General features: G+C 45.1%; 1 protein-coding gene across 2 annotated transcripts in view; it reads left to right on the top strand.

Annotated features, from left to right (window-relative positions):
- Positions 1-16,301, top strand: part of Slc16a2 (solute carrier family 16 (monocarboxylic acid transporters), member 2) — a 124,575-nt gene that overhangs the window by 76,109 nt on the left and 32,165 nt on the right. Inside the window, exon 1 of one of the 2 annotated variants that reach the window (XM_030251272.1) lies at positions 691-4,079. The exons of the other annotated variant lie outside the window; for it this stretch is intronic. Within the exon in view, the coding sequence (XP_030107132.1) occupies positions 3,986-4,079 (94 nt within the window). The 5' untranslated portion in view covers positions 691-3,985. Of the gene's footprint in view, positions 1-690; positions 4,080-16,301 lie in introns of those variants that run through there. 2 annotated transcript variants of the gene reach the window in all.

Below are 16,301 nucleotides of genomic sequence, written 5' to 3'. Positions count from 1 at the left end.
CAGCGTAGGGCAAGCGGTCCTCCCCTAAGGAGGACAATAGGAAAAACCTAGAAATAGAGGTAGTAATTGAATGCTGAATCCTGCCATTTGGGTTTATACTGCTGGCTCATCCTGTAAGACTAAAGACAAAGTAGGAAGTGGGGAATTAAAATACAACACTGGAGAACACCTCCTCATATTCTCTAACTGCAGTCTGCCCTCTAGAAAAATAACTAAGATAGAGTATGGAATTTACAGACGAGAGGGCTATACACCTCTACAGAGAGATGGATTGGAATCACTCTCTTAAACCACACAGGAAGTAGCCACGGGGACAATGACAGGGGCCAGAAGAAAAAGTGTTGCCTATGTGGAGGGGTCACAAAGGAACATCCTGTCCTCACTGAGATTTTTTGTAAGGTTGGGGTTTTTGTTTGCTTGTTTCATTGGGCTTTGTTTGTTTGTTTGTTTGTTTTATGTGTTTTGCCTAAATGTGTGTTCTTGTGCCATGTGCATGCCTGGTACCTGCAGAGATCAGAAGAGGGTTCAGAATGCCCTAAAATGGTTGAGATCCATGACTCGGATACTGGGAACCAAAGCCAGGTTCTCTGCAAGAGCAACAAGTGCTCTGAACTACCAAGCCTTCTCTCCAGCCCCTTTCACTGGGGTTATTATCTAAGCAAATGACAGGGAATTATATGCCAATGGTTGCTGCTATTCACCTGGACTCAAGAGTCCAGGACTCTTGAGAACACATAGACCTTAAATAGCTCCAATTTCTTCTTTGTAAGGAAATCTGTGCCCAGTCCATGATGGACCAATCAGATCATAAAGACCTGAGGGAGTGGCGGACTTACTACCAATTCCCAGAGGAGCAGCACTAGCATTCATTAGTGCTCTAATCTGCACCTTAATTGCCAGCATCTTTCTAGGCCTCTGTACTGGTGGTGCACAGTCACCTTCCTCATCTTTCAGTAGGGCTTCTAGGCAGCAAAGATCTTCCCCAAGGCATCTGCATTCCATCTTCTCTCCCTCCCCCTTTCAGTGAGCTCAGGAAATTGATTTTAATCCACCAGGCTCCCGTTGCTTAGCAACAAAAGCGCCTGCTCCTAGCAACCAGGAGCCACAAGGATGCTGCAGAAAGAGGGGGCTGTCTGGGCCCTGCTCTTGCTCAGTTATCGACTGCTCCTTCTCCGGTGGTTTTGTTTTCAAGCCATTATATCCTTCCTCTCTCACTTGCTGAATCTTAAAAGGCTGAATGACCTCACTCACCATGAGAGTGCCAACCAGGAGGGCCTGTGAATCAAATTGCCCAAGACAGTAAGAAGCAAATCATGATGACAACAGATTGGGCCTAGCTGTGAAAAACTTTCTCGGAGAGAGACAGAAGTCAGTAACTGTGTGGTGGTTCTTCCATTGTGACGTTGCAGGTGGGACTTGACCCTGTAACCCTAGGTGAGAGCATCAAGAATAAAAAGTTGAGACAGGAACTTCAGGAGAAAAATCACTACTACAGATAGGCCAGCTGGTTTTCTGGAGCAGCCTAGGTTCACACAGCTAAGCCTGGGTCAGTGCCACAACATAGGATCCCTGAGATAGTTAGCCTCCTTGAGACTGCTAGGCCAGCAGACAGCCCATGAGGATTTGTGCTTTCTTTCTTAAACAATAAAAGAAATGATTGCCCACACGTGAAGGGGCCTCCTGCCTTATGAGATGGTCACAGCCCAGGGGATCACCTAGGGAGAATTACTACTTGGCCAACTTTCCCAGAATCTTTGAAATAGTTAAGAGTTCAGGAGCACCAGGAAAGGCCTTTCCAGAATTTGACTCTGTCATGATAATGGATATTTTCCCAGAGGTCCCACATCTTGACAGAAACAGCAGCTGATGGCTCCCTGAGGAGTGGAAAGGGCCCTGATAGTAACTACAGAAAAGAAGGCGCAGGAACTTACATCAGGAGACTCAGCCATCTCTTCCCCCAGGTTCAACTCAGAGGCTCATGCCTGCCTCTGAGCGAGTTTCTTCCTCCTCTCCCTCCATTCCTCCCAAGGAACAGGCTTTGGCCTCTCTCGTCCACTGCCCAGCACACAAACCTGCCTCCACAGACTGAGGGGTAGCATGGCTGCCGCCAGAATGAGGGGGCTGAAGAGAAGGGGCATGCTAGCCGTCTCCAGGCACAAGCTGCTGCCTGCACACCCACAGTGCTGCTAGTGCACAGGGAGTGACACACAGAGGGTTCCTGTCACCTCTGTGGGGGTTATTCACCACACCAAATGCCTTCCCAAGGAGGCCAGGTAACCACACTTGGGTACACACCTTCCTTGACAACTTTCTGTATCCCACAGTAAAACCGGCTGTCACAGAAAACAGCAAACCTAATCACAAAAATGTAAGGGTTCCTGTACACATCGCCCAGCCTTAGAGATGGTCAGCTCCCAGACATTCATCTCAGCACTGGATCCCTAGGAATTTCAGGATGCAATCCAGAAGGACAAGAACTCTTGTCACTCAGCCTTGCTGTCATGATAAGACCTAGGATGAGTGCTATCCTAACACATCATCCGATCCTGAGTGTCAAATGCCTGATGGCTCATTGGTGTCGTGAAATGTACTAGTGTGCTTTTTTCAGTGGGCAACACTAGAAGATTCTACATCCTTGCCCAAGCAACACCAAGAAAAGGTTGCACAGGTAGGCTTGGTGGCAAACACCTTTGATTCCACCACTTGGGAGGCAGAGGCAGGTAGACTTCTGTGAGATCAAAGCCAACATGTTCTAAAAGGGGAGTCTCTAGAAGAGCCATGGCTATACAGAAGAGAGACCCTCCAAAAAGAGAGGCAGAGAGATGGGTGAAGAAAAAGAGAAAGAAGTGCCTTCCTCATGCTCTCTGATAGGGTTCCAGCACAGGGTAGTCACCCATGGAAAAATTCCACAGTGCACACACTCTTCCATAAGTGTGTTCTCCAGAGTTGACTGAGTGACAGGAACCGCTGGTCCTCAGGCTCCTCCGGAGACCTGCGGGAGCTCTGCCTTATGCTACTTAAGGCCATGCAGGGTCCTCAGTTCCAAGATGGCGCTGAGAGTCAGAGCAGTGAGGTGAAGAGGTGACAGAACCCTAGAGTTGGATTAACTTATGTCAGCCTTAAAGGAAGCCCTTGGAAAGAGGACAAAGAGGGCCTCCACCCCAATCACCCCTAGGCCTCTCTGGGTCTTCCCTAGCAGATGTCATAGGCCAGCATAGTTCCTTTTCCTCTCACCTCTCTCCTCCCAGGCGTTTGTCCTTGAGTAGCTCCCCGGAATGTGATGACTTTGGGAACCTGATTCCTGAGTGACTGTGTCCCCTCTTCAGTGAGCTACCAGAGACATTAGGAAGGTGTTTCCCACGTGGTAAACCATCTGCCTGTTTGCCTGAGTGAAGGTCTTCCTTGGGCGAGAGATGAACTGCAAGTATAAGCCAGTATTTGAGGAGAAATCCTAGTCTTTATGCAAGATCAACCATCAGACACTCAGAAAAGGCCAGGAGACTCCATGCAACAGCTACTAGACGTCGGTATCTTGGAAAAATGCCTCTGGCTTCCTCTGAGAGCTACAGCAAGTCATTCCCCATTTGGGAAGACACTGTAGATTCAGGGCTCTGTCCTGGAGGTGAGAGGCTCCCTCATCTTGGAGAACAGGGACCTGTTGTAGCTGAAGAGGCCAAGCAACAGGTCCTGGTCTCTGCTCAGACAGTATTCTTCTTTCAGTCCCTGCATGGATCGCTTCCCCTCCCAGGGTCTGTTTCCTTATTTTTACAGCGAAGAGGCCAGCAACTCTCTAGGGCCCCATGAGCTTTGAGGTTTCTACAATCTCAGCTGGAGAGCCATACACACTCCCTGGTGCATAAACCGTGCCTAGGTTTTAATCACCTTCTGTCAGGGAGGCTCTTCCTGCTTGCTCCCTAACTGTCTCTGAGCTTTGTTTCCTCTGACCAAGTCCTGTGTCTTGATAAGGATACCGATTGTCCCCAAAATGCCTGCACTGGAAACAGACATTTCCCCAGCTCGAAGACTCCCTGCTCTTGAGCCCATGCTTGAGGAGACAACAGCCTCCAGGAAGCATGTTGGTGAGTCATCATGGGACAGGCTGGCCACTTGCCATTCGCCTGGGAGGGGGAAGGCAGGGGGGTAGAATTCAAGGTCATCCTCAAACACATAACAAGTTTGTGGCAGCCTAGGATATGTGAGAAGCTGTCTCAAAATCCACAACATTTGAAACCCACCTCAGGAGCCGAGAAAGAGAGAGAGAGAGAGAGAGAGAGAGAGAGAGAGAGAGAATGCGCGCGCACGCACGCACACACACACACACACACACACACACACACACACACACACACACACGGCAGGGGAGGGAGGGAGAGCAAGAAACAGGTCATAAACATATCAGATACTAATACCAGATGCCAAAGCTGGAACTGTAGCCTGACTCTGGCAGCTTCATTTATTCATCAGGGACTGTGTTGCTGGGAAGTGCACAGTGAGCAAGAGGCCCTTGGTGGGTCTTCTTGGAACTTGCTGCCCAGCTAGTGAAAAGCATGCAAACTCAGCTCCTCCCAGGCTGAAGGAAGGCACCAGGCAGTGAGAACCCGGCAGAGCCTGTCTCAGGCCACTGAGACAACACCGTGCTGTGGACCCCATCCAGGATGTGTCTGTCGCTTGTCACGTCAGTTCTGAACTGTCAGGAAATTAACCTTGGGGAGCAGTCAGTGTTCCCTATTCAATTCAGACAAGAGAAGCCAAAGATGTGAGTGGTCTTCAAAGACTGCTACAGGAACTGGGCTGCTTCTGGGTCTTGGGGACAAGACTATTCCCATCTTTGGGTCTGCACTTTTTCAAGGAGCAGGTTTTGCCCTCTAAGATTACTCTCGAGGCTTCTGTGGCTTTTTTAAAGCAGAAGTAAAATATCTTCGATCCTCCTCCTCTCCCTCCTTTTTTCTTCCTCTCTTCTCTCCTCTCCCTCCTATACCCTCCCCTCCCATCCTCTCTTCTCTTCCCTTCCCTTCATTTCCCTTCCCTTCTTTTTCCTCCCCTCCCCTCCTCTTCTCTCTGTGCTGCTGGGTACACTCTAGGGCTTTCTATATGGTAGTCAACTGCCTCACTAACAACTGTACTCCCAACCTAGAAGTTGCTTGTGACCTCAATGCCACCACCACCACTACCACCACCACCTCACCACCTTTAGTGATATGAAATATGGAGTTAGGAGCCTGGATACATGGCAGAAGTTCAATGAATGGTTTGATACTTAGGCCCAGAATTTTTTCTTCCTCAAACCTGTATCTTTGATTTAGGTGCCCTTGGTCTTAGCAATTAAAATACAAGTGCTCAGGCCCAGCATCTGTTTTGCCCCTCCGTGGGCCCTTTACCCAAGTGTATTACAGAAAGCTTGTCTTGCAGGCTCTGTTTTCATTAAGCCCTGTGACACATGGCTTCCAGTAAGCCATGTTTTACCGAATCTTTCATTGAAAACCTCAAGAACTGATTCCTTTCAACTGCCTGTGCCATTACTCAGCCTCTGAGTCTTTTTTGTCAGACTGGTTTGTAAATACTTGGATGTTGGGACATTATATTTTCTAAGGATAAGGTTTTGGATCTGTTCTCTCCCCATCTACCCCCAATGCCTTACTTTGCTGCTTACCCTAAGAAAACAAGACCCTCTTTCATAGAAAGCAGTGGTCTCACTACATCTCCAGAACTTGGAGACCTAGGGTTTCAGCTTCTCATATGACAAGCCCCACCTCTGTAGCATCTTGGGTGATGGAGAATTCTGAGTGAGCATCCGGCCTCCTCTTTCTCATTGCATGAAGCTGAGGACCAAAGAACACCAGTCTCTTGCCCTTGTTCTAGGTGCTCAAGAGCTGGGAACCTTTATTTTACTCAGTCATTAGTAATTAAAAGCCAAGCTCATTGGGATAAAGTCCATCCCTAATGAGCCTTACTGAAACAGTTACCAACTTTTGTGCCTTTATTTTTGTGTGCTACATACCAGGGCAGCTAGCACCTCACCCATGATGGGAGAAGTAGTCCTCTGAGCTATATCTGCAATCCCCTAAACACTGTTGCTGCTTCAAGCCAGACTCTCAGTAAGTTGCCTGGAACCCAAGACCTTCCTGCCTCAGCAGCTGCCACAGCAGCTGAAGCTGCATCCCTGTGCTAAGAGGTCTGTCTTAATGCTGATGTAATTCCCATAGTACTCTTTGCATTCTCTATTTACCTCTTATTGAAGATGGACATTGTGAGCTCCAGAGAAGGAGGCCATCTGTGCCAAGTTACATAGAAATATATTGCAGAAATCAAGTTTCTTCAAGAAAAAAAAATGTATAAATAGAAAGACTGAATGTCCCAGCTTATGGTTCTTATCCAGTTTTAATTGTTAAAGTTAAATTTTCCTCTCAAAATTGGCAGGATTTTAGATGATAAAGTATGTGTGTTCCTCCCACTCCTGCACCTTCTACCTCCATCCTGTGATGTGACAATTTCTCCTGTTTTTTTCCCAGTGGAAAAGTAAAGTATGAAGGAGTTACGTTACTTGCCTAACGGGATATGGAGAGTGGTGAAGGGAGCCTTTAGGTTTCGTTTGAGCAGAGCTTCAGCTCTGTACTCAGTTGCCACACCATTCTTTAGTGTCCCCAAACCCATCTCTCACCAGAGAGGCTAAGGTAACAGAGTGAGCAGTTTGCTTGGCCTTTAATTGTGTCCTATCAGTGATAGCATTTTCCTGGGCTTGGCATGCAATGCAGAGAGCAAGCAGCCCAGGGGAGAGGTCAGAGGGATTCTTCTCCTAGGCCTCAGAGCCAAGAGTGCTTTTTGTGGTCTCTGTGGATAATAGCACAAGTCAGTAGAGTGGATGAGCTGGGAGGCCAGGCAGCTATAGCCCTTGAGGAAGTAGGTACACGAGCAAGACCCGGTGCTGCTGCATGATAGCCACCTGATACTCCCTGATACCCAGCCATCTGGCACCCAGCTCTGCTCTGAAACAGCTCAGCTTCGATCTCCAGGACGCCCACGTTTGTCAAATGGACTCTTCTTAACTAGAATGTAGTTCTGGAGGTACCGACATCCACTTCTCATTCTGAAGCGTCATTTCCCACCCCCTTCTGCCACACACACACACACACACACACACACACACACACACACACACACACACACATTCATTCTCTTCTACAGCCTGGTATTACTGACTGCAAAACTTCATCCAGAATACAGTCATATTCTTTTTCTTCTGAACCTCAAACTCAAATGCATGGTTAATCTTTTATGCAAGTTTTTTTTTTTCTGAAAAAGTTTGTTATTGCCCTAGAGCCTAGCCCTTTGAAAGAACATGGCATTCTATTCTGTTCTTCTTCACCTCAGGGCTCATTGACTCACTCCATTTCCCCCACCCTGGCCCCTAGGGAAAGCCACCCATATGGAAAGCAGCAGCCTATAATGGGATCTAGGAAGGTTGACCATTTCTAGTATTTGCTGCTCCACTCCACCCGGCCAGGTGGGCACTCTAGGAGAGAATCAGACCTATTTCCTACAGCATGCCCACTGTACGAAAGGACTGTGGAGCACTCCCAAGCACCTGAAGCTCGGACCTTGGTGACTTCAAAATGTTCCCTCAAATCTCGTCTCCCTTCCAAAGGATGAAGAAAGCATTTGGTTCCAGGAAACATTTGGGGACCGGTTTTCATGTACTATCTGGGGTGCAGATGCTGGTTTAAAACCTTGCTGTCTTTCTCGGCTTACTTTCTGACCCCTACAACCAGAGTCCCTTGTCATTCTCATAGTGTAAGGCTTTGTGCAGTAGCAAAGAAATATGTCCCTTTGGCATTAAAAAATGATGATTTTGAGGAGTGTGTTTTCAGGTCCTTAATCTCTTCATGATGTATGAACCTAGGTTGATCTGAATGAGCTCAAAATGTCATTTCCAAATCTCACTTGCAGAATTCAGTCATATTTCTGCCCCCATCACAGGTGCTTAGACTGGGGTTCCCTCTTCCTAGAAATTGTTGACACCAGTTTTGTTGGTGTAGTTTCTAATCCCATCTTTCTATAAACAATGATGGCTTGAGTTTGTATCCATCCTCAAGTTTTGTGTGTTTAAATTAAATCTCTCTTGCAAGGCAGCAAGAGGAGAAAGAGACAAATCAGAGGAGACAAGCATACACACTCCTTAGCTCTTGCTATGCGATGCCCCGTATCACCAAAGGACTATGCTAACTAGAAGACCATCCCCAGAAGCCAAAACAATGAGGCCTGCCTATCATGATATTTTAAACCTCTAGAACTGGGAAGAGGAAAGTCAACCACAGTCATTAGATAAAATGCTTTTAGCATTCCACTTGGACCTTGTATAGGATATCCAGTGTCTAAAGGTCTAAATACTGGAGCTCAAAAGATGGCTCAAAGGTTAAGATCGCTGAATGCTCTCTTCCAGAAGATCCAGGTTTGATTCTCAGAACCCACATGGCAGCCCGCAACTGTTTCTAACTCCAGTTCCAGAGGATTCAATTATGTCTTCTGGCCTTGGTGGGTACCAGGCAACTAAGTGGTAAACAGACTACATAAAAACAAAACACTCATACACATAAAATAAAATGAAGTCAAAATAAAATTAAATAAAGATCTAAATCTTCAAAACTGCATAGTGGTGCACACCTTTTAATCCCAGTACTCGGCAGAGGCAGGTGGATGTCTATGAGTTCAAGGCCAACTTGGTCTTCACAATGAATACTAAGACACCCAGGGCTGTGTAGATAGAGCCTGTCTCAATAATACAAAACAAAAACTTAAATCTTTTCCTAATCTTGTCATCCACAGTTGTGTGCACTCAGAATCCTAAAATCTGAGAGGCTGAGATAGAATTTAAATCATCTTGGGCTACATAGCAAGAACTCGTTTCAAAAAATAGCAAAAAAGAAAGCAAATATAATGCAATATATGTGAATTATTGCAGGCTTAATAAGGCCTATACTGGAGCACTTCCGTCTGAAAGCTTCCATGAAATACCCTCTGAGTTCTTTATGTTCTCTCTAACCCCCACAAGAAACCTTGACAATGGCACTGGTTGATCCAATCCAGTATTTTCCAAACCAGGTGGTATAGATGAGGTAGCTAAGCATTGTCCACAGTCTGATATTTGGGATCACTGACAAAACTCCTTTCATAGGTACACCAGCCTCTTGCTTGCACACTCCATAAGCCATGGCATCCCTGAGCCTGTCAGGTTCTTACTCAGTATTGGCTCATAGCTTTGGGCTAGGATGGGAATGTGTTTACAGCTCTGTCTGGGCTATGACCCCCATTCTACCCCCACCCCAGAATACCACAGGGCCTCTACAGAAACATGCTTCTAGCCTTTAAAACCCTGGTATTCTCTTCTGTCAATTTTCCCAAGGGATATAATCTTTCAAGAATCTTACCCCTGTGAGCCCATGACCTTCTCTTCAGCCACCTGACTTGTGCAGCAGTTCCCTTTACCCTTGCCAGGAGGACTCCATAGATCCGATTTAAAAGAGACTGAGGGCAGACTGGGGTTCTTTTGTCTACTTCCTTAGGCCCCATATTGCTTTCATTGTTGCTTTGTGGGCACATGCATAGATACACAAGTGAAGCAAGCCCAGACTTGGAAGTTAAGAACTTCGAGGAATTTCTCTGATCCTGGTACAGCAGGGATCCTGAAGTAAGCTGCTTGCCTTCTTTCCACCTTGGCTAGTCCACGTACAGAGTGGTGCAAAACACCTTAATCATAATCACTAAATAAATAAATAAATAAATAAATAAATAAATAAATAAATAAATAAGTAAATAAATAAATAAATAAATATATATATAAAATAAATAACTCTGACCTTGCTAGAATAAGGCCACCTTACATATTTACATGCTCTGGCATTCCAAGGCCATGGTGACCATATGTGTGTGGAACATAATACCCATGGATAGGAAAGCACACCTTTGATGATACAATTGAGAATAAGGGAGATAAATATGAGGCAGGGCAGGAAGATACAAAATTAGGCCCACTAGCTCTTCACAAACCACTCAACCCACTTAGCCTTGAGTTCTTCCTTTTCGTAAGACAAAGTACTTCTGCAGAGTACACACAACACAGTCACCAAGAGCATGAACTTCACTGTCAATCTGAGCCAGGTTGGAAGCCCAGCTCTACCACTTATAGCCATGTGCACTATAATGGCAGTAGAATGTTTTAATTATATATATATATCACAATCCTCCAAGGAGAAAAGGGTTAATTTTGGCTCATATCGTTTGTAGCTTCCTGCCCATATAGCTCGTCCCTGTTAATTTTGGACACATGGAGATAGAGATTTTTATAGCAGGTAGTATGTAAACCAGCAAAACCACCCGCTCTGTGGCCAGGAGTGAAAGAGAGAAAGAAGAGGAAGAAAGGACTAGCCTCCCATTGTCTACTTCAAGAATATAAACCCAATGTCCCGAAGTTCTATTGGGTCATATCTCTTAGGGGTTCTACCACCTCCCAACAGCTCCATTCTAAAGACCATGCCTCTAACACATGAGCCTCTGCAAGTTCTGAGGTGGCACCCACCTGTAATAACAAAACACTTTAATCATAGCACTAAGAAGACTGAGGCCTGACAAGTGCCACTTTATGCCTAGTATGGGCTACATAGTGAGTGCTAGGCCCTCCTAGGCTACACATACCAAGATTCAGACTCATAAACCAAAGAAACAACAACTCCCACCACCTCCACAACACTCAGTGGTGTAACACCAAGGTAGCATACAGTAGGTCTGTGTTTCATCCTCAGCGCTGACAAAAATATATCCAAATTACAGCATCAACTGATCAAGCCCTAGTCTTTAGCAATGTACATAGCACTCACCAGCTCCCTTATGAAGTTGTTGGAATAATTACATGAGACAGCACAGCTGACAGGGGAGGAATTGGACAGGGTACTGTCCTCCCAAGTACTGCTAGGAAGAAAGGAGCAGTGTGCCGAAGGAGATTGTCTCCTTCTTACCCATGTGCTGCGAGAGAATCTCCTGAAATACTGTAAAATGACTTCAGAAGGCAAAAGGACTGTTCAAAGGTGAGCTGGAGCTGACATTAAAAGACGAAAATGTCAGAACCTTCCCCTCACTAACAGGTTTATCTTGAGCCTCCAGACTCCGCCTTACTCAATGCTGCTGTCTGTGAGTATTGCTTTCCTTGCCTGCTGCTCATCCATCCTTTTGGTCACTTGCTCCTCTTAGCAGACTGAACTAGATGAAGGGATTTGAACTTTCACCCTCTGCCAACCCTGCCACCACTGCTGAGGTGCTTCTCAGGCAAAGAGCCAGTGCTCAGCCTAGGCCACAGCTTCTCCTTGTGCTGGCCCTAAGAAACCCAGGCTCCTAGTTGTCAGTGGTCAGACTTGCCACTGACACACTTCAGTGTTATGGGTGTATTGAAACCTGTGGGGTGCTCTGGGGACCTACTGCTCTAAGCAATCATTAATCCTATTTCATAACAGCTACTCAACAAACCTGGGCTAGCGAATGGAGGGTTGTTGCAGTGGGGGAGGGGACGGGTTTTCCTTTATTTGCTGCCTCAAGTGAGTCATCTGTTTATCCCAAGATAATATTTAATTTCTAGTTGCCAGATCTCTTAATCGGCACAAAACAATATTTATTTAATTGTTTACTTTTATGAGGCCCAGTCCCCAGATTCTGAAACTGATGCAGAGAGGTGTGAAGCGAATTGTTCAAGGTCGAACAGTAAGTACATGGGTACCGTCCTTAAAGCCATGTCTGGGAGTGCCCCTCAGGGGCCACGTGTGTGCTTAGTGTAGACAAGACCCTGGGTTCCAGCTCTAGCACTCAAAGCCAACAAAATGACAAACCATGCCTGTCTGACTGCAGAGATTGCGCATTTATCACTACAGAAACACAGAAAGATAAAGCCAACCCCAAACCCTCCAGTATTGGTCCAAGGCCCAGCAGGCTGCAGGACCGCTGCTGTGCAGCTTAAGAAAACATTTCAGTTGGGTAACAGATTGGTAACTACTGCAGTGCCCTCTGGCCTGGGGAGAATGTTGATTACCTTCCTCTGCTCTTTCCCTCATTCTCTCCATTCCCCTCAGAAAACACTCAGCTTGGGGCTGGAGGTATGCCTCAGTGCACAAAGCTGTAGGCTCAGTCTTCAGTGCCATTTAAACCAGGCACCATGCTGCCTGTGCATTTTGGAAAGCAAAATCAGAGGGGCTCAGAAGTTAAGGTCGTATTTGGCTGCATAATGATACTGAGGCTGTATGAAACCCTGTCTCAAAAAAAATGTCTAAAGAAAACACTTAGCCAAAAGGGACAGTAGCCCTTGAACTCGGGCCATATTCTTCCCAAGTCCTCTGTCCTCTTTCCCTTCGCTCCATCCCTCTTCTCTAACAAGAAATCCAAGTGTGTCAGGGATTATCTGCAGAATCCTGATCACAGGCAAGAGTATACGGCCTAAGTGACCACTTGGGATTTTCTCTGCACTGTGATGTTTCATGAAATCCTAACAGCAGTCCATAACCATGCTGTCAATATGAACTCGTGACTCGGTTGTGAAGATCAAAGTCACATCGATCCTGGCAGCCAGTCTTTCTAGACAGACTACTTTGTCATCTGCCCCAGGCATGCCATTCCAGGTTTCCTCCCTAAAACTACAAGTGTAAAGAATGCTGATTCTGGAAGCAAAGAGATCACCATCCATTGGGGTTAAGAGTCAACTATCCAAAACTGGCTGCTTCAGTTGATTAGAAGTGTCCTCAAAGGTTAGGGTGAGACCCAATCCAGTTACTGTCTCAGAGTAGACAGGCTTCTTTTATTCTTTCTTATTTATAGTTATACCTAAGCATTGGTGCATCCTGACAGCAGCATACATCATCAGTTACATAACCCAGGACAGAAAAGTTTGAAGAAGGAAAGTATATTTATTTTTCACTCATGAGTTCAGATGGCTCAGTCCATCATGGCAGAGAAGACATGGTGAAAGAGGTCAGTTCACACCATAGACGACCAGGAAACAAAGGAGTATGACTGCAAGTGGCCGAGGATAATTTGCCCTCAAAGTGTCCTGTCCCCAGTGTCCTGCATCCTCCAATTTGGCCTTCCCACCTCAGTTTTTGAAACCTCCCCAAGTAGCACCAGCAGCTGGGGAGCAAGTATCCAAAACACGAGCTTAGGAGAGAGCATGATCTGTTCAAACCACAATATAGAATTTAGAAAGTTGGCCACCTAACAATGCTCCATTTTCTGGTGGTTGGAAAATGTATTGGAGGAGCCACGTGTTCCCAAAGAAGCTGTAGAGATTTCCTAACCTGGCAGGAAGCAGGCACCTAGTGAGCTCTAGGCACCACTGCCAAACTCAGTGCAACAGCAAGCACACTTATATTCCTTCTGGATCATGGGCTCACTTCCTTATTTCTCTGCTACAATGGACTCTGCTCAGAATGAGACCTCCAAGCCAGCACTTAGAAGCTATGAGGCAGGGTGCTAATGGGGACAAAAAGCAGACAGGGAAGAGGAAGAAAGGGCCTGCTGCAAGCACACTGAGACCTCATTCCTACTTTGCAATGAACAAAGTCTGTGGGCCTCATGTCACCATCTGTAAACAGCGGGGGATGGATCATCGATCAGCCTTGGCTTAGTGCCTGTAGCTGCCTAGTGACATAAAACAGGGAGCTTGGAAGTGAGACAGTGGAGACCTTGACATACATCCAAGCTGGCAATCACTGGCCTTAAGTCCAAGGGTACCAAGGCCATAGAGTCATCACCTAACTGAGAAGTAGAAAAACAGCCCAAAAGGCAAGCAAGCTTGCAGGAAAGGCAATTTAAGATTTACTTGGTGTCTTAGGAAAAAGAAGTCATGGTGAATGGCCGGGTGGGTGGAAAGAGAAAAGTAGACCTGAAGCAGAGGTGAGGAAGAACCAGTGACTTCCCATGAGCACCAGGTGAGAGAGACACGGAAGGAAGGATGAGACAGAGGCAAAGAAGATCTGAGGAGAGCACTCTTACCAGGAGCGCATCAGGCTCTGTGCTGTGGGGAAAGAAGCAACATCAGACTGGGTGTCCAAAACTGAGGTTTCTAGTCCTGGCTCAGAAATGGACTTGCTGTGTGTCCTTCAATAGTTTGTGCCCTCTCTAACCCTCAATTTCCTCACTTGTAATTTTGTGGTTTTCTTCAACCCTTTATTGAGGAAATATTAACATACAGCAAACCACACATTTTTTTCAAGAGTACAATTTGATGAGTTTTGACATCTGTGCAAACCAGAAAACTACCACCACAATCAAGGTCATGGGCATAGGCATCACCCCTCAATTTTCCTCTTTTTTTTTTCAATAATTTTTCATTTTTACCCAACTCTCTGCACCTCTCCTCCTCCACAACAATCACAGAAGATGATAGTCTTTCAATGTGTATGTATTTGTTTGACCATTTGTTTATTGATGAGGGAGTTCCGGTGGGTTCCAGGCCATATGAGGACTTTACCCAGTTGGTTTGCCTACTACCTTGTTAGGTAAGGTCTCTCTGGTTTCTGCTGCTATGTATTCAGGCTGGCTGGTCCACAGTGCTCGAGGCGGGTTCTCTTTCCTCTGCTGCAATCTCACTGGAGGAGTTGCTGGGATTACTGAGTGTTGAGACTGCAGATGTGTACCACTGGCATTTGCTACCCTCAGAGCCATCTCTCCAGTCCCAGCCAGTTATGTACTTTTCATCACTTGATGATTCTGTATTTCTAAAGGTTTCATAGCTGGGATCATATAATACAATATGTATCTTAGGCAGCAATTGGCTTCTTCCACTGTTTTGATATTCATCTACGTTCTGACATTTGTTATTAGTTCCCCTCCCTCATTTCCATGCTCCCTCTATCCCTATCCCTCCCTCCATTCCTCTATCCTTCCATCCCTGCTTCCTGCCTGCCTGCTTGCCTGCCATCATTCTGTGCTTCTTTCCAGCTTTATTTTGGAGGAGTATTGAATTTTGTTATTATGGAAAAGTCCCTAAAACATGCATAAGATTTCAAAGTTTCATAAATAGCATGTACCATATATATGCTGTGTTTAACAAAATGATACAAATGTATGTGTCAAGATCTGAAAGAATGCATATCAAGTTAAACTACTTGCTACCAAGTGATTGGAATTATAGATATGCTTCTTTTGCTGCAGTTTCCTAATTTTCTAATTGTCAAAATTCATAATAGGAAAATGTCATGTCTTAAAAAGTTTTACGGAAGCATAATTGACATAAAGTAAACAGCCATATCTAACCACACGAGATGAAAAGGTTTTACATACATAGGCATATGAAGCCATCACTATAATTAAGATGGCAAGAATATACATCATCTCCAAAGACCTCTCCCCAGCCACTGGACTTCTGTCACCTAGATTAGTTTGATTTTCTAGAATTTTATATAAAGGGAATGGGAAAAAAGATATTTTAGCCAGGCAGCAGTGGTGCACCCATTTGATCCCAGCACTCAGAAGGCTGAAGTCTCCATATGTTCGAGACCAACCTGGTCTACAGAGTGAGTTCCAGGACAACCAGGGCTACACAGAGAAACCTAATCTCAAAAGACTAGTATATAAAACATATAATTTTTAAGTAGGTATTTTTACTCTGCTTTCTTTCACTACCATAGATGTTTGGAGATTGCCCCATGATATCCTGATCACATTGGATATCAACACTTCACTTTTGTTTTCTGAGTAGTATCTCTTGGCATGGATATACCACATTAGAGGATTTTTTTTTTTACTATTACAAGTATAATTATGATGAACATCCACATACAAAGTCTGTGCTTTCTCTCTCTGTCTCTTCTCTTCTCTTCTCTTCCTTGTTTTTGTCTCTCTTCCTTCTATTTTTTTGAAACAGGCTGTCATTCTGTTTCTTTGGGGTTGCTATGTCTATTTTTAAGTATTTGAGAAACTGAAGCATTTTATATTTACAGCAACCATGCAGGTGGAACTGAGAGTTCTAGCACTTCTAAATCCTCCTCAACATTGGGAGTGGTCAGTTTTGAAATGTTAGATGTTTTCATCAGTATGTAGTAGACTCTTTGTGGGGTTTAGTTTGAATTTCTCCAGTGACCAATGATACCAAACATCTTTCCTTTACTTTTAGCTGCTACATATCTTCTCTGATGAAGTATGTCTTTGTATCTTTTACACAATTTAATTTTTTTATATTTATTTTGTGTGAATAAAAGTTTTACATATATATGTATACATATAAGCATATATACATGTATATACACACACACATACATGCACTACATATATAC

Source organism: Mus musculus, chromosome X (assembly GCF_000001635.26).
Source record: "Mus musculus strain C57BL/6J chromosome X, GRCm38.p6 C57BL/6J".
Lineage (NCBI taxonomy): Eukaryota > Metazoa > Chordata > Mammalia > Rodentia > Muridae > Mus > Mus musculus.
The sequence above is the reverse complement of the archived record's forward strand: the minus strand, read 5'-3'. Positions and strand labels throughout refer to the sequence as shown.